General features: G+C 38.3%; 1 protein-coding gene across 2 annotated transcripts in view; it reads left to right on the top strand.

The window, feature by feature from the left end:
* The window catches only part of LOC140226938 (syntaxin-like), a 100,417-nt gene that overhangs the window by 46,094 nt on the left and 31,378 nt on the right, over window positions 1-22,945 (top strand). For both annotated transcript variants that reach the window (XM_072307366.1, XM_072307367.1), the window contains exons 4-8: window positions 8,171-8,245; window positions 16,310-16,383; window positions 18,718-18,826; window positions 21,174-21,247; window positions 22,659-22,796. In XM_072307366.1, the coding sequence (XP_072163467.1) occupies window positions 8,171-8,245; window positions 16,310-16,383; window positions 18,718-18,826; window positions 21,174-21,247; window positions 22,659-22,796 (470 nt within the window). The remainder of the gene's footprint in view (window positions 1-8,170; window positions 8,246-16,309; window positions 16,384-18,717; window positions 18,827-21,173; window positions 21,248-22,658; window positions 22,797-22,945) is intronic.

The following is a 22,945-nucleotide window of genomic DNA, read 5'->3' as shown; positions in this document are numbered from 1 at the left end:
CTCAGTGCTGTGAGCTTCAGAGAAAATATAACCTCACGAGCAAACTATAAGTCCTACATGTGTGGGGATGTAAAGGTGATGTATTACACCCCTGAAAAGGCAATATATCTGTGTAGTGTTTCACAGAGAATTGCTCACTATCCCTAACACTGTGTGAAATAGCCATGACCCTGATACTATTTGCATAGGGGTTGAGATTGTGCTATGCAAACAAGGAAGATGCGGCAATGAGTGAAGATTATTGTATCATCTCTTTTTGAAGTCATTTCTGTGCATATCTATCTACTATACACACCCTCACTTTTAACACGCATTGTGTGCAGCAAATGAAATGGCCGTTTGTGTGAATAATTGATTTATAGTGACTGGCTGTTGCAAGGGCAATTTGAGTGTAATGCAGTTAAGCACTGGTAAGGTTGACTGTGCTATTGTGTTGATACCCATTGAATGCCACTAGCTCACAAAGCTGTCTCACAAATGTAGCTCACTTTGTGATAACACTATTGTAGTGAGAGGTTTTGCTGTAGTTACAGCATGGAACACTTGATGTTACAAATACACATGTATAGAGTTTACTCATTATGTTGTGGAATTCCCTTGTATAGTTCTTGCAAGGAGGTTCAAGAGAATGGAGTCACAACTGTCGTATTTCCTTTGAAGTCACGTTTGATGCCGCCACTCGAAAGTACATAATGTATTTGAAGCATGTGGCAAACTGGATCTGCCGCGCAGATAGGAAGACAATTGACTCATGTCTCATTGCATAATCATCTGCCACTTTCTAACGAAAATATGTCTTTGTGATGGTAATTACTTTTCGCCATCCCTACTTATAAAAGATAGGTGGTATATAATGGTAAAGACACAGGGATGCGCGAATAGAAATTGCGCAAAAAATGATGAAATGAAAATGAAAATTACTCGACTGGCCGTGCCCGGCCACTAATCTGATATATCTATTAATATAGAATTATACTCGAAGATTATTCCATATCAGTTTTATTTGGAGGAATGAAGTGGAAAAGTGATAAAACCGGCTTTCCGGGAGGGTACAGTTTTAAACACTTTCACATGATACAGCTCTGATTTACACTTTTGCACATATTTCTTGAAAGGCTTGACCTTTGTTTAATGAGCTTTATCATTAAGTGAGATTTTGTTTCATTTAATAGATAAACAACCAAAATATAGCCAACATTAAGTTCATGTTCAAAATGAATCTTCAGATTGCTCAGCAAGACGGCGGCATCAAACCCCGCCACCAAAGGCACAGATGCACCTGTGGAATTCTTTTGTACATCAATAGAAAAGTGACAACTGTTTGAATAATTACAGCCAGTTGGAACTCAATCTCTTAAACCTCCTTGGTTCTTGTCAGCAGGACTTCCCTCACTGATCTCAGTCTCAATATTAGGTAGGCCATGGCAGATATACTATTGATGCATGATAGTTCTTAAAAATTTACTCTAGATTTCTTTGGACCTTTGCCTACAAATTATTGTACATATACATCTGTTGTAATAAATAAAAAAAAAAAAAGGCAGATTGTTGCTATGTTAAAGACCTGAAAAAACAAATGGAAAAGCATAATCTACATGTAGTTTAAGTTATTCTTGAAGGAACAAAGACACAAAAGCAATATGATAAAACCAAGGAAAGGGCATGGCATGGTTGACTTGCCCTTTAAGCCTGAACAGAGGGAAGGAAGAACTGGTTGCCTTTAAGTGCACTCCAGCTCTCAGGCCATGTTTGTGTACTCTAAACAGCAGTGGGCTCGGCCGGGCTGGTTTGATTAATATAAAGTGAGTTCACATCTGGGGAAGATAGTGACACACCCAGGAAAGCCGAGAGCTCTGAACACAAAGCCTTTTCTCTCTCTCTATTTCTTTCTCTCTCACAATCTGTCTCTAATACAAACACTCTCTCTTGTTTACTGTATACGCCGTATATTTCGTGAGTCTAAATTTTCGCGAATCGGGACTTCCCGACGATTTCGCGAGTGGTTAAATTCGTGATTGTGGAGTCCTGTACTGAACGGATAAGTGTACACTCATACGTCACAGTCACAATGGGATCAGAGTCAATATTTTCCTGTGTCTTAAATTTCGTGAATAGCACCTGACTCGCGAAATTCATGAAAATAAAAACCTCACGAAATATTCGGCGTATACAGTATTTAACAGCACAGTGTACATGTATGTTGTGTTACACTATGTAATGTAAAACCTGATAATAGCATAAAGTGTATGGAAGACAAAGCAACTATGAGCAGTGCTCCTTCTGTTTGATGTATGCACTCATGGAATTATTATAAACATAGCTTTGCTGTGACAGCAAAATGAAACAGCAGTGATTTGTTTCTCTGTATATCGAAATTAAAAAAGAAAGAGATCTTTAGACATTAAGGTAAAGAGAACAGCAAAAGGTTTGACCAACAAGAAGAATTATTCATGCGTGTATCATTTGACAGTTTGTAGATACTCTTCAAGAAGTGAGCTTTACAGCTGATGACAAAAAAAAAAAAAAAAATCAGATTAAACATCAAGACTTTTGAGCATACTGTATACTCGCCTGTGAGACTAATGTATCAATGTACACTTGGTATCTGTCCCATTCATTAGCAGCTTGTTCTCACTGTATGCATCACTATTTCATCCTGTAAATGCAACATGGATCATTTTGCTGAAATGGTGGAGATGGTGGTGGTGGGGGGAGGGGGTTGGGGGAGGGGTGGCGGAGGGAGGAAGTTTGCCTCTTGTGAAATTGGAGTCCATATTATTGGATTTCTAAGTGGCACCACTGACAGGAAACGCAGGAAATACAAGCAGTTGTGAACCATTCAGAACATTCTTGAAGGAACACTCGCGTCTCAGAACTACTTGGTCTTCTCAGCGCGAGATTGTTTTCTCCAGTTTCTACTTTTTCATTACATTGTACTCTTCTGATTTGTAGATTTGGTTCAGACTTGCAGTGATTATGGCCTAAAGTCGACAGACCGCGAGAAGTGGACGTGGGATTGTTTTTTGTTTTTGTTTTTGTTTTCAAAAAAATCCGACGGTGATGGATAAAGTCTCGGCGAGTAAGGTCACAACGTTCAGTTCGTGAAGAAAACTAGCTTGGGAGAGGGAGGGGGTAAGAGAGAGAGCCGTAGAACCAGTATGAAGGGTGAGGAAAATTGGGGGGGGGGGGGAGGGGTTGAGGGGGGGGGGTAAGGGGGAGAGGAAGTGGTAAAGTGGGTTGCGTACAAAATTTCTGCCATGCAGATACGATCTCTCGGGTAATGTCCCATTGGGTATATTCATTCATTAGCATGCAGAGGTGAGGGGAGGCAAGCAGCCAGTGCTAGAAGTATTAGTCTCCAAGTCCAGACCGGGTATCTCTTCTTTGCTGTCCAATGTTTCTCAAATATGCAGCTGTGTATACTGTAAAATACGATATAGTCGCGGCATGAAAATTTCGCGAATTGGAGCCGACGGCCTTTCTTGCAGCATGAAATTTTCGCGACTTGCCACTGGCATCAAATGCAAATTGAAATGCACGCAAACATTATTCGTTTTACAGTAAGCCGCTGAAGGTTTAGTACAGTACATATGTAGCATAGTAGCGATGTACACTGTAGCATCACTATATGCATTGTATAATGTAACCTTCAATATTGATGCTACTATGTTGGGTAATTGAATTAATTTTCTCTGAAAGTCACATTTTACAGTTGACTACAATCAGTTAACCCCCCCCCCCCCATCTTACAGTTGAATATCTGAATATTGGACTGGCCCAAGTCCAAATTTGGCTATCATCTTTAGAGACCCCTTTGAGAGCAACACAACGTTATGAGTCCAGGTACTCGTAATCTAGCGGCTGTGAAATGAAGATAACTCCAAAGCCACATTTAAAATAATTTTTATGCTCTGTCCATTATTGAAATAAAAATTATTATTATTTTTTTAATAAGTTTTCAATTTCTCTGATAGTTATTTAGATATTTGTCATGTAATGTCGTGTATTCAGAAAATAATGAACAAAATATTTGTGCATAATGTATTTTCTTTTTTTTTTGTGGGCAAATACATTATTGTGTTACAGCATTGTGGTAAGTGCTTGACAGTTTCTACACTGGGATATATCCATGTGTGCAGTATCTTTAAACCTAAATCAAGTTTTCAGTAAACTCTTAACACATGCAGCTTAACTAGAGAAGTACTATGTTGTACTAGAAAATACTTTGTTCAATGTATATTGTATGTTTAGTGGCATTTTTGGTTGGTTTTGTGAATTGCCTAGTATTTGTGAAAACTTAGCCCAGAGATAACACTGCTTCGCAGTTAAGAGAAATGCAACGACATGAAATGCAGAGATGGGAAATCTCTTAGTTTTTCTCTGGAAAAGGGATAATGCTTCCCTATCATACTGCCACTGGTTCTTGATTGCAAAATTCAGTGACATGAGGATTTTATTTTTTTTTCAAGTACCAGTTTAAAATTGTTTCGCTCGCAAAATATATTGTGCAACGAGTACATTTTATGTGATGCAAAAAGACAGATTGTGATCAATATTTGCAAAGTAGAGTCTGGAAAGTTAGGCTATACTGCAGGAGGGCTCTTGTGAGCTGGGCAGACAGGAGTGTAAGGGGTGCGCTGGATGCATGCGTATGTGTGTGTGTGTGACCATGTGTGTTAGCTTGCATGTGGATGTATCAGGGAGGTGTGTGTGTGTGTGTGTGTGTGTGTGTGTGTGAGCAAGCTTGGCTGTATTATACATGTGCGGTCGGAGCTTACACTGTGCATGGGCTGACACTGGTACATGTGCAGGGAAAAGTGGGGAAAAAACGACGAAAAAAAGAGAGATGTCGGAAGAAAGGGGGAGAAAGAGAGGAACAGAAAATGAGCAAGTGGCACCAGAATGGTACGAGGTACTCCATAATGCTGTATGCGGTAGTTAGAAATGCTCCAGCCCTAAATGCTGATGCATTCCTGTTTGCTCAGTTTAAGTCTGTGACTTCTGCACCGGGCATATATATCGCTCTGCGTGCAGTCACAACAGAATTCAGAGGTTTTAATATCTTGCGTGAGGCTCGTCTTATCTTTCACCAACTACCTTTCTTGCAGGCATGTATAGGTATTTCTATCATACTGACATACAGTCAGTATTTGGGCAAGTGTCCTGTACAGTCAAAGGAGAATTCCATCCTGATAATAATGTTGCTTTGTATGAAAGCAGAAAAATCAGAGAGGTACATTTGTAGATCAGTGAAAATTTTGAGAAAAATCAGACACACACAAATACATGTAGTTATCAAGTGATTAAGTTTCAAGAGTAAGACAAATTGGCAACTCTATGTGACATAGATGTTGAGCTGCTCCCCTTTTGTTGTACTTGGCAAAATTTCACTCATTTTCATTTTTCTGGCAACAAAGATTTTCTTCAGATCTGTTCTTGGTATATAAAAAGAGTAATATGTTTTTGCACGTCATCCTCAGCGGTTAAGTACTGTTTGTGCCAAAATGTCTGAGAAAAAATAAAATTTAAAGGACAAGTTCACCTTCATGGACAATGGGTTGAGTGAATGCAGCAATATTAGTAGAACACATCAGTGAGAGTTTGAGGAAAATCAGACAATCCATTCAAAAGTTATGAATTTTTGAAGTTTCTGCTCAGTCAAGGCTGGATGAGAAGACCACTTTAGCTTGTGATGTCACATGTGTACAACGATATAAAGAAAGAATAAAGAAAATTCAACATATTTTCACTTTTCTCGCATAACAAAAGAACACTTGACTTCTCTCTTTCAGAAGGCAGGGGGAATGATATTACCTTTAACATTACATATACGCGTAGATGTCAGTAACAAGTCAAAGAAATGTGCACTTTATTCAAAAAGTGAAATTTTGTGAAATTCTCTTTTTATTTTCTTTATATCGTTGTACGCATGTGACATCATACACTGTAGTAGTCTTCTCATCCAGCAGTGACTGCGCAGATACTTTAAAAATGCATAACTTTTGAACGGATTGTCTGATTTTCCCCAAACTGTCACTGATGTGTTCTACTAATATTGTTGCATTCACACAATCCACATGTATGATGAAGGTGGACTTGTCCTTTAAGTCAAATTTTGTGTAGAAAACAAAGGGGGAGCTGCTCGACACCTGTACATCTCACAGAGTTGCCAGTTTTTCTTACTCTCTAAGCTTTATCAGTTCATAACTTTGCCTGCTTGTTTAATTCTTTTCCCAAATTTTCACTGATCTACTTCTCTGATTTTTCTGTTTTCATCCAAAGCAATATAATATCACAATGGAATTCCCCTTTAACAGACTTGTAGGTACCTCTCAGTTTGCTTGCCCAACAGTGCATTTCTGTTGCCCTTGGCAACCAGGCCTGTGGGTTTGCATCACCCTGTGTCAATACAAGAACCTTCTCGTAGAAACTAGAAGTGATTAATTTTGGTATTTCACACACTTACGTCTGGGAAATAATTGAAATAGATTATTTTGGTAGGGATGAAGAAATATGAAGGGGATCTTTGTAAAAAGCTGCTTTTTTATCAGAGTAATGATAAAAGAGGCATAATCATAAAATGTGTCTTCTTTGTCAATTCACACATATGTAAAGAAATCCTAAAAAGACAATTTACAGACACAAAAATGAAAGAAGTTTGGAAGGAGAAGAGACTGACCTTCTCTTCTGCACTGCCTCTGTCATCAGAGCCCATTATACAGTACATATCAAAATTTTGATTTCAATAATGACATTGAATACCGGTATCAATCTTGAAATCTCATACAATACTACTCAAGATCTTTTCATTTTGCAGACTTTTGTCTGAATGAAGCTAAGCAGTGTATTACAGTATGCCAAAAAGTTGGTGTCTGCAGTTACCTCCCAGCTCAATTTATAGCAGGTTATAGAAACTGCCATTCATTTCCTGCAAATCTGGTGGATTAAATTGCAACTTTTGTTTTCTCAATACCCCTTCTGCAAAAATTGGCTCTTATGGACCCAGTGTGAGAAGGTACATGTACGTGGTTCTGAAGATTCCACATTCACAGTGTTAGTTGAATTTTAAATGCTTAGCAGTGTGCTGAATATAACATGCAATGTGATTGTGGAATGTGCACGCTTTTGTTCATTTTTTTCTTTATTTCATACATTGTAGCCTAGGTTCAGAGGAAATTATGTCACATGTTCTTTTTTTAATCTGAAAATGAGTGGCTGCAAAAACTGTTCAAATTTATTAGAGAAATGCTACAAAAACAAATTAGTGCCATTGTTTTAGGGATCTTCATTTTTGATGTGTTGTTCAGAGCATTTTTGTGAATGTGGTCATGGATTGCAATTATGTACACATACAGCATAGTTTATTTGCAGAGCTCTGTACATCATGTAAACAGCAGAATTACACCGTCTTACATTGTACATTTTCCTGAATGCTTTCACAGCAGGATTTGAGATACTGTGAAGTATATGATCCTTTGATATCAGCAAAATCAAATAGATGGGAGGACAGCTCAAAGATGTATCTATTCTTTGGATATATGCATGGTATATGTTCTTTCTCAAAGTAGTCATACTGATTTTGCTATCACAACACGCATTTCCCATAGACAGTTGCCAGAGTATACTCGGGGACTCTTCCTCAAAGGATTAATATTATGCTGTCTTCTTTTGATGTGAACGTACCACATGGTAATTTATTGCAATAATACAGAGTACAGTTGACCATGCAAACAAATCAGTTGAACCTTAAAACATTTGCATTTTCTACACAATTGTATGTGTGAACAAACCCAACTCTTGACTGTATCATGAATTCATCTTTCAATGCAGAGCATGTTGTTAGTGCAAAATGGACTGCTGCACCTACATTTGTAGCTACTTGTAACTGTAATGCTGTGTAAATTATCTCATGCAGTTTTATGCCATGTGTATAGACCATGAAAGCTCAGAACTTTGCCATGACACCCCAAAATTTTCACCCAATATTTCACTTGCACACTACATGTAAGTCCTACTGTCCTCTTGACAACTACTTGTATTTACAGACAGTTGCATTCATTTCTGACCCAGGTACTCATATCTTTTGAATGTAATTTGTATTTTGTGAAAATATTGACACATTTTTAATGTTGTCCTCTTGTGTTTTGTGTTTTTTCCATGTCTATTGCAGAAGTGAAGGAGGAGCTGGAGGAACTGATGAATGACATCAAGAAAACTGCCAACAAAGTCAGGGGGAAGTTAAAGGGTAAGATCACGATAGCTCACCAACCATCTGCCTGAAATGAGCACCATCTTATTTTATCCATCTCTAGGAGTCCAGAAAGAGAATTCAGTTTATCATGTTTTTGTTGATTCTCATGCCCTTCAAAGTACATATTACATGTAGATCTTTACCTTTCTTTTCTGTTTATCATTTCTTGTTTTTGTGTTTTATATATATATAAATACATTATATATATATATATATATATATATATATATATATATATATATATACACATATGTATATATAATTTATTTATTTAGTTTTTTTTTGTTGGGGGGGGGGAACCCCTCCTGTAGAATATGTGTGAATGTGGTTGCACACTGTGTGCAGCAGATATCTATCAAAATGAAGTTCGAGTTACAGTGGTTGGTGTTTGCACCCATGAAGATCATCACTATGGTAGTGTCTTCACCGAGCAAGAAGACGGCAATGCTGCCATAAATTTTGGACGTTAATGGCCTGTTTCTTTAAAGCCACGCTGTGCTGATCGCACAGAGAAAGGTGAGAAAGCGTTCGGCTGTGTTGAGACATATCACGAACCGTCCCCATCCATATGACTCTGCCGAAAAGTCACGTCAGCATCAGGCGACATAACAAGGACTGTTGCCTAGCAACCATCATCTTTCTCCAGACACATCCTGCAAATTTTACGACTCCGTTCCAAAACAGGAGTGGTCGGGCCTCGTAGATGTTTGCGGATCATTAGTGGCAAAGTGAGATGTTGCCGTTAAAACAGACTTTTGGTTGAAAATTGGTCTTTTATTTGCGATGAGGGAATTTGCGAATGGGATGACCTTTGATGCAGCCCTTAAAATGGGGTTTCTCCACAGGGGAGGGTATTATTGTTACAAATTTTCCACAGTGAAAGAAGTGAAGGAGAAAAAGATATTGTAATGCCACTTTTGAAGATCTTCATGAATGATTATAGTGTCTTTTTACATTACCACAAACTGCATGTCCTTTTAACCTAACCCTAGCTGATTTTAAATGCAGGGGTCAATGCTGAATCTAGATCCTCAAGATTATAAAGATTCTCAGACCACTAGTCCCATACACTTGAGATGGTGTTGCATTTAATCAAACAAATGAGAATTGCAGTGCAAAAGTAAAGTATTATTCGATATTCAAGAAGTCTCAAGTGTGTACCATACTCTAAAGTGGATGTTTACAGGCTGAACAATAAAATCAACAAAAGTACTGTGAATAATGTTTTTAAAAGGATTAAACAAAGCAGAAAGAATATATTGACAAAGATGAAAAAGCCATGGCTTGCTATTCATTGGAAAAAAAAAAAAAAACAATTTACAGTATGCTTAATTCAATTTGAATATAAAAAGTCAAATATTGCTACGATAAATTCCACAGTCAAATATCTGTAGATTTTATTTTGGTTACCCATCCCCAACTCTAGCATTTGCATACAATCCAAGGTCTAGCCAGAGTAATTTCTTTCTTCGGTGTGCTTCCCGATTAAATACATTTGTAGCTGATGACAGATGGTTATAGTGATTTTATCTTTTATTTTTGATTTAGCCATTGTGATATGACGGGAAACAAAAAAAATATCTGGAATTGTTGACCAAGAAAAGAGCATAATAGAAGCAAACAGACTACAATGTATAACCATGTACTTTCAAAAAACAAAAATATAAAATGACTAGAATTGCAAACACAAAACTTAGGGGACTAAATCCATAGCAGGCATTTTAGCGGGCTTCATGTAAATTTATGTACGACTTTTGCCCGTCCTGAAAACATGTGAACCCATGTACTTGTAGTCAGCTGTGCGCGTGGGCAGTACACTCACCATGTGTGGGAGGCTATTAGTATTGCAGTGCGTGGATCGCGGGACAGACTGACAACGAACATGTTTAAATGACCTGGGTGTGAATTTGCATAGCTGCTGTACAATATCACGGGGGTCTGTCAATTATGCCATCATTTATTCCTCTGTTCACGCATCAAGGACAGACCCCCCCCCCCTTTTCTTTCCCCGTGACTAATTAGTCTATATTGGTCAGTTAAGGGTTGTGGAATCAATCTTGCAAGCTGAGAGAGATTGCATTATGAATCTTACATTACTCACCCTATTGATATTGCTTAAAGGCATTGCCTTACAATGCTCCCAGTTTGCAAAAGCTGACCTGTGTTGTCCTATGATGCACTACCACTGTGCATTACTGTTTGACAATAGAGCCTTTGAAAGATGGCGGTTGAGAGTGGATAATGGTTAAACAAATTAGTGAAAATCTGTGATGAGAAGCTTTGTACCAAATTCCCAATTTTTCCTGTAGATGGCATACAGTTGTGTCAGATTAAGCCATTCCAGAATGGTTTATGAGCATGATGATATTTGAGCACTGTGATAGCCATGACATCGCCTTCACATCTTGTGAGTTTGAGGGTTTCCTCTTCCAGCTTGAGCATCATTATATAGCTAACCAAAATCTGACAATGTTTTCATAGAATTGAGCAACCATATTTGTTACAGCATCCTTTAAAGGGCAAGTTCACCTTTCAATGTGGATTGAGTGAATGCAGCAATATCAGTAGAACACATAGGTGAAAGTTTGAGGAAAATGGGACAGTCCATTCAAAAGTTATACATTTTTAAAGTTTCTGTGTTGTGATGTCATATGCATAGAACGATAGTAAGAAAAATATACATAGTATATATAGAGAGAGAATTCCACAAAATTTCATTTTGTGAAAAAACAGACATTCCCTCACCTTGATACTGATGTATGTTAACAGTAATGTTATTTCTCCGCCCTTCTGAGAGAGGCTAGTCAAGTGTTTGTTTATTATGCGAGAAAAGTGAAAATATGTTTTATTTTCTTGATATTTTCTTTATATTATTTGATGCATGTGACATCACAAGTTGTAGTAGTCTTCTCATCCAGCAGTGGTGGCAGTGAAACATCAAAAAAATAATCTCTTTTGAACGGATTGTCCGATTTATCCTCAAACTTTCTCTGATGTGTTCTATTATATATAATAGCGCTGCATCTTCTCAGTCCTTATGTATATGAAGGTGAACTTGTCCTTTAAACTTATGGGGACACAGGACAAGGTAGCCTTTCAAAGGATTTCCATTTTATTTTTTGCGTTTTAAAAATGAATACATTGAAAAGTAAACAAGACTTATCTCTTATTTCTTAATCCAAGTCTGTTCCTTTTTTTTTTCTTCTTACCGTTTTGCTTTATAACTCTAAAAGCCTGCAGAATTGCAGTCTCTCTCTTTCCAGCAGCCTACCGTTGATAAAGATACAACGCTCTTGTAAATTTCATCTAGATTTTTTATTCTTTTTTTTGTACTAGTAGCTGAGTAATAAGGTGCATGTAGAGACAGCCTGAATCCAAGGTGCAGTGGGCGGATCCTTAGCTGAGCCAGCTCGGTGTTTGTTGCTGTGAAGCCAAACATCGGCTTTAATAGCGGATCAAGGGGCCATTACGAGGTCATTTTCCATCATCAGCAACCTCTTGAATTAGATGTCACTCTCCTAAGTTCTTCTTGTGATGCAGAGAGAAGAGAGAGAGAGAGAGAGATCGAAAGAGAGAGAGAGAGAGAGGGAGTATGTGTGTGTGTGTGTGTGTGTATGTGTGTGTGTGTGTGTTTTGTGTGTGTACAGTGCATGTGTCCTTGCATGGGTTGAATCAAGATTTTGATCAAATCTATTGACGGGACTACATGTACAACTTGTAGGTATCACCAGAAGTCTAACCTCTGGGAAAGTGATCATGGTGTTTATGTAATGAATTATTGTCATTTATAATAAACACTGTTCCTTGCTCATTTAAAATATGATTGGTCATGGAGACTTTGCTGATATATATATATTTTATATGAAATATTAAAGAGAATACAATTCTAAGAAGAATCAAAAGCTTATTTGATTAAAATCAATTTTGAAATTGGTGAGATATCAAAGAAAAAAACAACAACAGACAAACAAAGAAATCCTGATAAAAGGTGGGTCCCAACTTTTATTAGGACCGTTTTGTTTCACTCTGTTTTTGGATATTGCAGCCATTTGAAAACTGATTTTCATCAAATAAACTTATAATTTCTCTTAGAATTGTATGCTCTTTAAAATGTCAGATAAGTGGTTTCTAATTATCCCCCAACCCCCCCCCCCCCAAAAAAAAAACACACACAAAAAAAACTAAGATCTGTATCCCCATCTCAACCAAAACTATGCCATAAGTTACAGCACACATGTAGCATACATCAAATATCATTTAAGCATTGACATATGCACAGTGTACAATATGTTATTTTATTGCCACTTTTTTTTTCCTGATTTTTGCAAAATTTCCCATGATCTTTTGCCTCAGATTCTGTGCTTGGATGAAAAAAGAAAACCATAGTAATCGCTCATCCAATTCTTTCATTGAAAGTTGATGTTCATTCATAGATGATATCATACCAGTTTGAATGCAGAGCTCCTTTTAATGTCCTCGCTGCCGCTGCTGCTGTACTCGTTCTGATTGCATGTCTGCTATGGAGTGATCAGTTAGATGTTTGTAATTGTGTGTTCTGATGCGGGTAATGACTGCGTGACAGGTTTCCTTGAATACCATTCTGTGTGTCACTCACCACAGTCAGATTGAAATTGAGGAAAATACCATGATCCCTACCAACCCATCTTTTAGAAGGCAAAAAGGAAAGGACAACCCCTCCCCCTAAAAAAAAAAAAAAAAGAGAGAAAAAAGAAATAAGATGAAAAATGTACTTAAGGTGCATGAGAAATACAATGTACAGCACTGCAGTTTTTAGATATTTTGTAGTGTTAGATTTTTTTTTTCACAAATTTCACACTAACTTGATCTGTTACAAATGGTTTGGAAAGTATTGTTGTTGGTGTTGGGTTTTTTTTGTTTTGTAAAAATACTCTCGTTTGTGAAAATATAAACAGGTTAAGTTCAAGAAGATGGGCCCAGTCAGTGTGAAAGCATCCACTTTCATATGAAATGTAACTGAATGTTTTATGGGAATTGCTTGCTTGATAGCATGTTTTCAGGCTCTTACTAACGAGAAAAATGCATGAAGATTCTTTCATTTCAATTCACACCCACAAAGGGGTGGGGGTGGGGGGAGGGGGGTCATTGGAGAAATAGTGAAGAAGAAGAAAAAAAAATCAGCCTACTTTATTGTATAGTGATCTCATACATGTATAGAAGTAGAAGTACATTGGACATTCATTGTAGAATTGCAATAACATCAAAGGAGACCTGAGGTAAAACTGACTAATGACCAGATGGCTCGGAGGAAGAGATACCTAGAGAGTGTCCACAGAGTAAAGATGAAATCTTTATTTGCAGGTTGTTATTTCCTTTTCCTGAAGACTGTATGACTGGATGTGGGTAAAGGTTACAATTGTACGTTATAGAGAAGGGGGGGGGGGGGAGAGAATGAATTCAAGTTACCTAAAGGTAGGACACGCTGAAGTGAAGGAGGAAATAAAGAGAAATGTGAGAAATTCAAGTCTTGAAATAGAAAATAATTGAGTAACAAGGTTAGAAGAGACATCAAAGGTGAGCAGGATCTGTGCATTGAAGAGATGAGATACATAGGATACATGGACAGGTGACACAGACGGAGACAAATGACTGAGAGACAGACAAGCAAACAGAGACAAACAGACAGATGGAGGACTGGGTTCATATTGGGAGAGGTATACAAAGGTCAAGAGGGAAGTAGAGAAGGAAAGGAAGAGGAGGAGGAGAAGGTGGAGAAGGAGGAGGCGGAGTACGAGGTGGAGGTGGGAAGCATTCAATCTGTTCTGCCCGATGCAGTGTGTGCATAATTTGCACGTATCATGCTCCCCGTTGAAATATGTGTGGGAGGCACTTGCCGACATTTATGGAAATAATCATGTTAATTCCCGCGGAGGGCGAAAATAGATTTTGGGGGAAGAGGGCTGCACGGCAATGAGTCAGCCCCCACTGACTAATGGTTCTGGTGCTTGGCCGGGCTGGCCGTGGTGGTGGCTTGCACTGAGTCAGCATGATTGTGATATATCAAAATGTGATGAAGCAGCTGGGGATGAAGGTGGCAATGGTGGTAGTGGGGGGGGGGGGGGAGGCTAGCAGTGGGAGAGAGTGGGAGAGAAGGTATTGGATCGTGGAGGGGGGGGGGAAAAGTGCTGGGACGGTGAATTATGCCCCGACAGTGATGAGAGCTCATGGTCCAAAGCAAAATTTTGATGAGTTCATCTCCCCTCGGTCGCAAATCTTTCTTCCAGATCTGAACACCAGCCTCTGTAAATATGCCTAGGAAATTATTCATCAGTCAAGTAGGCATCTAATGAGGAGAGAGGGAGAGAGGGAGAGGGAGAGGGAGAGGGAGAGGGGGGAGATTGGTAGAGAGTGGGTATCGGGATGGATGCGGTATGAGAATGGTTTATTCTTTGTTCTTTGTTTTCATTCACCCAGTCTGCCTCTCTGTCGAGCACATTTTGTGTATGGCACCTGTAATTAGGCGAAGTCCATTACAATAAAGTTACAGTGAAATTATTGAGGATCAGAGTTCCTGCTCTGTATCACAGGAGATGTTTTGTGCCAACATCTTCAGTGAATGATAGATCACAGTGGACTCCCGTTATAATGAAGTCCTCGGGACCGGCACTTTTCTTTTGTAATATCAAAATTTTGTTTTAACCAAACAAATACAAAAAAAAAAAAAAAAAAAAAAAACAGAGCGGATAATTTTGCCGCCTGAATTTTTACTTCGTTGTAGCTGGAATTTTGTTATATGTATGTGTTCGTTATAATGGGAGTGCACTGTACATGATATTGCTTAATTCCTCAAATTGGCAACAGCAATTTCATTACATTGGGCGGAAGGTCATGGTGATATGCCTTTAACGACAGTACGAGTCATAGGATGTATCATGAAGCTGAATTGCCAGTATACATTACCTGATCATGGAAACATTAATCTCCTGTTTCATCACACAGCAGTGTAGTGTTTTTGTTTTGTTCTTTTTCTTTCATTCAGAGATTCATGTCTCATACACACAATATTAATATCCACGCACAATTTTGGTATCCGTGTAGAAAAGCCAATAAATCATTTCTCCAGCATACACGTACTGTATATTGCTGCAAGTCATAGGCTTTGAATGTGTGTGTGTGTGTGTGTTTTTCACAAATATGACTGAAACTCTGCTCATAGCCCCAGAAATTGTTATGACCATCCAATTTACTTGTATTGTAAAGTGGGACGTTTCTGTGGTAGGGAAGGATTATATATCACCCACAAAGTAATTTTCATGAAACATGGAAGATCTAGAGAAACCAATAAGTTAAAGTTTGACTTGCAGTTATTAAACATTGATAAATGTGCTGATGTCGAGGTTTCAGATGATATACTCGTGTTAAAGATATTGTGTTAAAGATTATGTTTTTGTTGGATCTCTTTGGATTGGCAGGAGTTGTATCAAACTCATTTGTCGCTGCATTTTCCTTGCCCCATTAAAAGCAAAATGGCCTTTCAGACTGTTGAGATTTCCTGTAACCTTACTTTAATCTCTATAAAAGGGTGTTAGACTAGCCATGCTATTGTGATGGACTGTGCAATGACAATGGTCCTATTCACACGAGGCGATTTTTAATACTGATGCTAATATATTAATGTACAGGTTGCACGGTATACATTAACTTGTGTGCTTCATCAGAATGGGCCTTGATCTCCCATGGGGTGGGGCAGAAGGGCAGGTTATACTGTATATGCCGTATATTTCACGGGGTTTTTATTGTCAAGAATTTTACAAGTCAGTTGCTGTTTGCTACATAATTTAACAACAAGCAAAAGTATTAACTCTGATGTTTTGTGATACAACTGACCTACACAATGCATCAAATGTGATAACTCAAAACATTTTTTTTTTTAAATCACTGCCCCCAATGGTCAACAGTTCCTTTAATACATACCCCTATATTCTGCCGAGTCATTAACCTGATCATTAAAGAGCCCCTTCTCACTCTTTTATTTTTTGTGTTTCCCATTTTCTGGTCTGATTCTTTTTTGACTCTCAGTGATGGAGCAGAGCATTGAGCAGGAGGAGAGCTCCAAGATGAACTCGGCCGATGTCAGGATAAGAAAGACACAGGTGAGATGCCCTCCATTTTTATGTCAGATTCTTCTTGTATTAGGGCAAGTGGGAACTGTCTTATTAAAATACTTAATTTATCTACAAAGTAATGACAAAAGAAATATGTATAATATCAATGTAAATGCGATGCGCTTTGTGGATAGAGAAAAAGTAGAAAGCATTGAAAACAGTTTGAATGATATATTTTTTCCACTGTAGCACCATCAAGTGTTACCTCAAAATACTATTTTTCTAGGAGAAATATGTCAATCATGATGTTGGCTAAATCAGAGAGAATATTAAAAAATGATTCAAATTTGAGATCTTTCATCTGTCACCTACAATATCTGTGTGTGTGTCTTTGTATGTGTCTGTGCTTCAGTGTTTATGATGTATATGTGAAATTGAAGAAAATTAGTGTCAGTAACATTGATCAGTGGCAATTTATTGTACAATGTAGCAAAGAAGATCCTTACATTTACATTATATACATAATCTATAGAGTGTTAAAGTTGAGGCTAGTGAAGAAATTCATGGAGTATGTGAATTACTTGATTTCATTGCCATATTTACAGTGTACCTTCTTATTGTACTCTGTAGGAGCTGAAGTATGGTACCTTCAATTATTTTTTTACAATCTCATATATTGGTTTATGCAACTCTTCTATGAACGAAATTGTACAAGGAAAAATACATGAACAAAATAAATTGTGTGACAAAACTACTGTAAGGGTACGTTGTTATTATGTGTTACAAATTATTAAGACATTATACGGGCCTATCATCAAAAATAAATTATATTTTCTTTTGCAGAATGTTTAATGGAGGGTGGGGGGGGGGGTTGCAAGGGATGACTGAAGACCACAAGCTGTAATGAAATGCAGGATAATGAATATAGGAACATTTGAAGCACAAGCTATCTATCAAATGATTCTGTGTTCTTTCCCAAAAGAAAGAGAAGATGTGTTTTCCCTGTATACAATCTTCTTCCTTTTTTTTTTTTTAATTTTGACGACGGCGAGTCTTACGTGTGATGTTCACCTCACTGCTATCCTTCATCCGGCATATTTGGATAACCTTTAAGCGGTGATTGGTTTGGGGGGTATCGCTGATGTACGGGAGGCCTGGTCTGGTCAAGCCGGCAAACCAAACTCGGCGGAGGGATTTGCGATACCTCCCGAGCTTCTCCTTGATCAAATCGGTTTCAGATTTCTATTAGGTGCGCTCCCCACTCCACACCCCCGGCATTTGCACCGTCAAATGTCGAGCGCGCGGCACTAGAAGCTGTGTGAATGACCTCAATGTGGTGCGGGGGGGATAAGATTTGAGCGTCTGACGAGAAGATTTGGAAGTGTGAAGTCAGATGTTCCATTGTGACATTCCAGTGGCTCACATACATGTACATAGAGTGGAACTTTATACTATGACTTCAGTTTAAAAATTAGGTACAGAGATTTTCCATGTACAAGCTTGTCTGTTTGGTTACCATACTACAGTACCCCAGTCTAAATTGTTTTATGATAGATTGACCTCTCTCCTTGCATTCATGTCTAAATTTTATTTTCATTTTCTTTCTAATTTCTTTATTTGTGCTTTTCCACATATGTAAATGCACATAATTATGCATGACGTACAGCCAAATCATAGTAAAGTATGATTGAGATTAATATTGAAATTCTAGGATGTTGTATAATTTGTTCTAATGCAATATGAAAAAAAAAGAGCATACAACTAACTATTGGGAAGTAATATTTCATTGAGTTGATACATGACAAAAGACAAATGAAAATGGAGCCAAGGAGTCCAATGAAAAGGACTGCTTGTTGGGAATAGTCTCCTTGGAGAAAATGTTGGGTCCAATTCAAATATTTGCTTTGGAAGAGACCTGAAATAGCAGGATTTGATAAATATATGCATATTTTTACAAATGCATGAATTTGGAATACTGAGGTATTGGTATATGGTATTAGAGGCAAAGGCAGAAAGAGAAAGAGAAGAAGAAGAAGAAGAAGAAGAAGAAGAAGAAGAAGAAGAAGAAGAAGAAGAAGAAGAAGAAGAAGAAGAAGAAGAAGAAGAAGAAGAGAAGAGAGAGAGAGAGAGAGAACTGCTGTTTATATAAGTCTCATTGGTGCTGTATTTTTAAGAAGGAATTCATTTTAGTCATTGTGAAATGCATTACATATATGTATACATTGTACATACCTCTCAGATCAAGTACAAATTAAACATGCATAAATCACTGGTAGCTGTGATTCAAGGACTTGCTGCCTTTTGGCGTTATTCATTGGTACACTTCTTTAATCATGGCCTTGTCTCCCCCTATTGTTGTTGTTTTTGTGTGTGTATGTGTAGCACTCAACATTATCGCGCAAGTTCGTGGAGGTGATGACAGATTACAACAGCACGCAGACCGACTACAGAGAGAGGTGCAAGGGGCGCATTCAGAGGCAGCTTGAGATCAGTGAGTTACCCACAATCCACCTGGCTATTGACATACAGTTGAACCTCTCGTATCCGGACAAGTCGGGACCGGGGCTCATCCGGATAAGGGATTTGGCCGGATACGGGAGACTCAATGCTTTATACATGTACATACCATATAATAGAGCTCTATGGTACATACACATACACATGTACTGATGTAGCCCATTGTAGTACCACATGTAGTAATGTGTATACTGCGACCTTTTCATTGTTACACTCAGTAACAGACCCCAAAATAGAGGTTCGTGTTTGCAAACGGAAATAATTTTCTTTTATAAATTCTTGGGATGATTATTGAAACTAAATAATTATTAAGAAATGTATCAAGTATATGTAATTCATGTGTGTTTCCTCCCATAATTATTAAAAAAAAGATAAAAAAAAATCACGGCGAGATTGCGTCCGGATAATAGAGAGATCCGGATAAAGGGAGGCCGGATAATAGAGGTTCAACTGTACTGTGTAAACTGTTATTTTCACATACAGATATTTTTGTGAATGAGGAGGTCACAGACATTTTTTTGTGATTTGACATTGAGGCTATCTTGTAAGTGCACTGTCAGCCTTGTGTATAGTGACGTTTTTGCATGTTAAAAGTAGCACAAAAAGCTCCTGAAACCTGTTTATCAGATAGTGGCAAGCCAGTGAAGTAAAATGGAGTCAATAGGGCCCTGAGCTTTTGATCCTAGCACAATCTTCATCAGAGGTAAAATGAACAAAGGTTCTGCAAGGATCGAAAGCTTAGGCCCCTTTTGACTCCATTTTTGCGTCTTGTTAAATTAGTGGTCTAGCAATGATTCGCAAAATTTGGTGTTGGAACCACTGGATGAGGAGACTACTAAAGGTTATGACGTATGAGTGGACAACCATACCAAGAAAATATAAAGAAAATACTACAAAAATCCATTTTTCATGAAAATTACAAATTCCATCAACTTGATATTGACATATGTTAAGGGTAGCAATTATTCCCCCTGCTTTCTGAAAGCGGTTGGTCCACTGCTCTTTCATAATTCTAGAAAAGTGAATTTTTGTTGAATTTCCTTTATATTTTCTTTGTATCGTTGTCCACTCATACGTCATTTCCTCTAGTAGTCTCCTCATCCAGCGGTTCCATCACCAAAACTTTAAAAAGTCATAACTTTTGCATCGATTGTCCGATTTTCCTCAAACTTTCACTGATGTGTTCTACTAATGTTGCTGCTTTCACTCAATCCACATTGCTCTTTGGGTTTACCTCCCCTTTAACTGCAATGTCCCTGTTTCGCACACATACAAACACTGTATGCTGAATGTATTCATGGGCACGAACTGGTCGCCATACAATGTATAATCATGCATTCGCCATACGCGTGCGTTCATGGGACATTGCAGTAATGGCAGATTTTACTGCTACATTGGATCAGTCTATAGTATTGTCAGTGAAAATGTCTTTCCTCTGCTATTGAACTACATGAAGACAAAATGATATGTCAATTCATTGAGGAATGCGTGCCTAAATTGTAAAGTTGTTTTCGTGATTCGCAGTTCTGTGATATTTGTGCGACCTATAGAAGAAAAGTGGAAATTATTTCATGGGGTAGGAACATAAAATGTTGTTGGTGTGATTCAGCTTCAAGGGCATTACTGGCCTAGTTAATGCAATATTTTGCAGGGACCTTTAAAGTACTTATCAGTGCACACTTGAAGACACTTGAAAATTCTGTAAGCCAAGTTGGACAAGCTCTGGCAGAGATGTACAGGTAGAGATTTACTGTAAAGTTAAATGTTTTTACGCAAGTTATTTTGTTTTGCGCTCGGCTACATAGTGAGATGAATTTCTCTTTAATTTCATTCTGTGGAATCAAAATATGAAGTATTACTACATACCTGTATAGCAAGCCAAAGTACATATGTATGTGCATATTTCTATTTTTGCACTAGTTTCATGTTGTGCAAAATGCACAAAATTATAGCAGGGTATCAGATACACATGTAGTGGTTTATGAAGTGATCTCTGGAAACTATAAATATAACCTTAGCTGTTAGTGGATAGGTTTTTCTCTTCTGCATTGGATGTTGATATGGAGTGCTGCTTCACAAACTTTGTTCCATTCACTTGATATACAATTAATTTCATACCAGCATGTACATGTACTTCCAATCCATTTATGCTTTAATGTTTCCTAGATTTTTTTTTTTTTTTTTTTTTTTTTTTTTTTTGAGTGGCCATGGGACATGTTGTTAGTGGACACACTTGGTCTTCTTTTCGACCCACACATCTATGACGGATTAGAAGCAAACTTTGTTTATGCTTGTATTTTTTCGCTCTTTTTACCTCCCAGCCGGAAAATCGACTACAGATGATGAGTTGGAGGATATGTTAGAGAGTGGAAACCCAGCCATTTTCACATCAGGGGTAAGTATGGGAAGCAAGAAGACTGGAACACTGTTTGTCTTGATAATGCTACATTTACACCATGTTCCTGGCAGCCACAGCAATCGGGATTAAGTCCACCCTGGACAAAACGGCATGAATGTGAGACAACATGGGGGAAGAGGGGTTTAGTCTGCAGTGTAGCCTGACCAAATGCCGTGAAGGGTGGCTTCTGATATCTACATGCTCATTGAGTGGAGGACTGGAATGAACAAGACTAGAATACAGTGGGGGAGAAAAAGGAGAATATCCCACCTACCCATGGTGCACTACGTTTTTGGGCAAATGGGGCTGCCTTGGCCCCCAGGAACATGGTGTAAACATAGCATTGAGAGGAAATGCAGGATCTTGGGGATAGTGATGAGAAGATAGAAAGGTTTTGTGGATTGAGTTATGAGATGTAGGTTTTCCTAATTCATCCAGTTAAAGTAGTCAACGATGTGTACTTAGTAGTTGAAATGAAAGAACTGGAAATGAACTCCCTTGAAGCGATGCTTTACCAATCAGTTGGCTTCCTCAGCCAAATGAGGATCCTGCCGAAGGAACAGCACTTTCATGGTGTGAGATTGTGCAGAGACCATCTGGGAACGAGTGGAGGGACCCACACTCAACAAGGCAGGGGGCCTCCGCTTCCATTTCAACTTTAATTTCAGTTCAACACGTGGAAACGGGCCATTCACAGGATTCCAAGTCATCTTTCGTGTGCTGGACAAGGTCCAGTGTGCACAGACTCTACACAATCTCACATAATATAAAGGTTGTTCCTTCCGTGGGCTCCTCACTTGCCTGGGGAAGTCGATTGATAATTGGCAAAACATCGCTTCAGCTGAGTTTATTTTCAGATCTTTGATTGAAATGTACATTGTTGTATGATATGCACATTCTTATACCATTTTGATTGTTTTAGGCTACTTTTCTGCTGAGTTAAACCAACAATGAAGATCTGATCTTGCATGCTGTTCAAACCATCAATAGGAGTTGTGGTTTACCGAGATGTGATAAGCCATTTCAGGTTCAGTGTAAAATGTGTGAGGCGGTTTGAGATGTGACTTTTAGTAGTTTCGAAAGGTTATATTTTGGGTAATGCTTGATAATAGAGAACTAATACCCTGCCGTATACTGTGTGAATTGCTTGTGTCATGGAAGTATACTTGCATGCATGGTTGATCTATGGGGTGGTCAATAAAATGTACATAATAAATAGTGCAGATGAATTCTGATGAACATGTAGGCAATATGAATAAATTATAGTAGCCACACATGTTTTGGATTGACTCTTATTAGACAGTTCAAGAAGGCTCAAACTGGGCTGTGGAGGTATAAATAGGGGGATATGAACTAACTCTCTTTCCATTTACCACATCCCCCCTTCCCTGTCTGCCCCTCCCCTCAGATCATCATGGACACTCAGCAGGCAAAGCAGACGCTGCGGGACATCGAGGCGCGGCACAACGACATCATCAAGCTGGAGAACAGCATCCGAGAGCTGCACGACATGTTCATGGACATGGCCATGCTGGTGGAGAGCCAGGTACAGGAGTGGAGGAGGAAGAACAATGATGAAAAATCAGGAAAAAAAAAAGAAAAAGATATAGGCCTGTATAGCTTTTTTTCCTTAGGAAGAAAAAAAGCCTCAAAGTTTCTTCTTCCACTGAACAGTCTTTACTAAAGGAAATTGTA

This window comes from Diadema setosum, chromosome 4 (genome assembly GCF_964275005.1).
Source record: "Diadema setosum chromosome 4, eeDiaSeto1, whole genome shotgun sequence".
Taxonomy (NCBI): Eukaryota; Metazoa; Echinodermata; class Echinoidea; order Diadematoida; family Diadematidae; genus Diadema; species Diadema setosum.
This window is presented reverse-complemented; position numbering and strand designations above follow the sequence as displayed.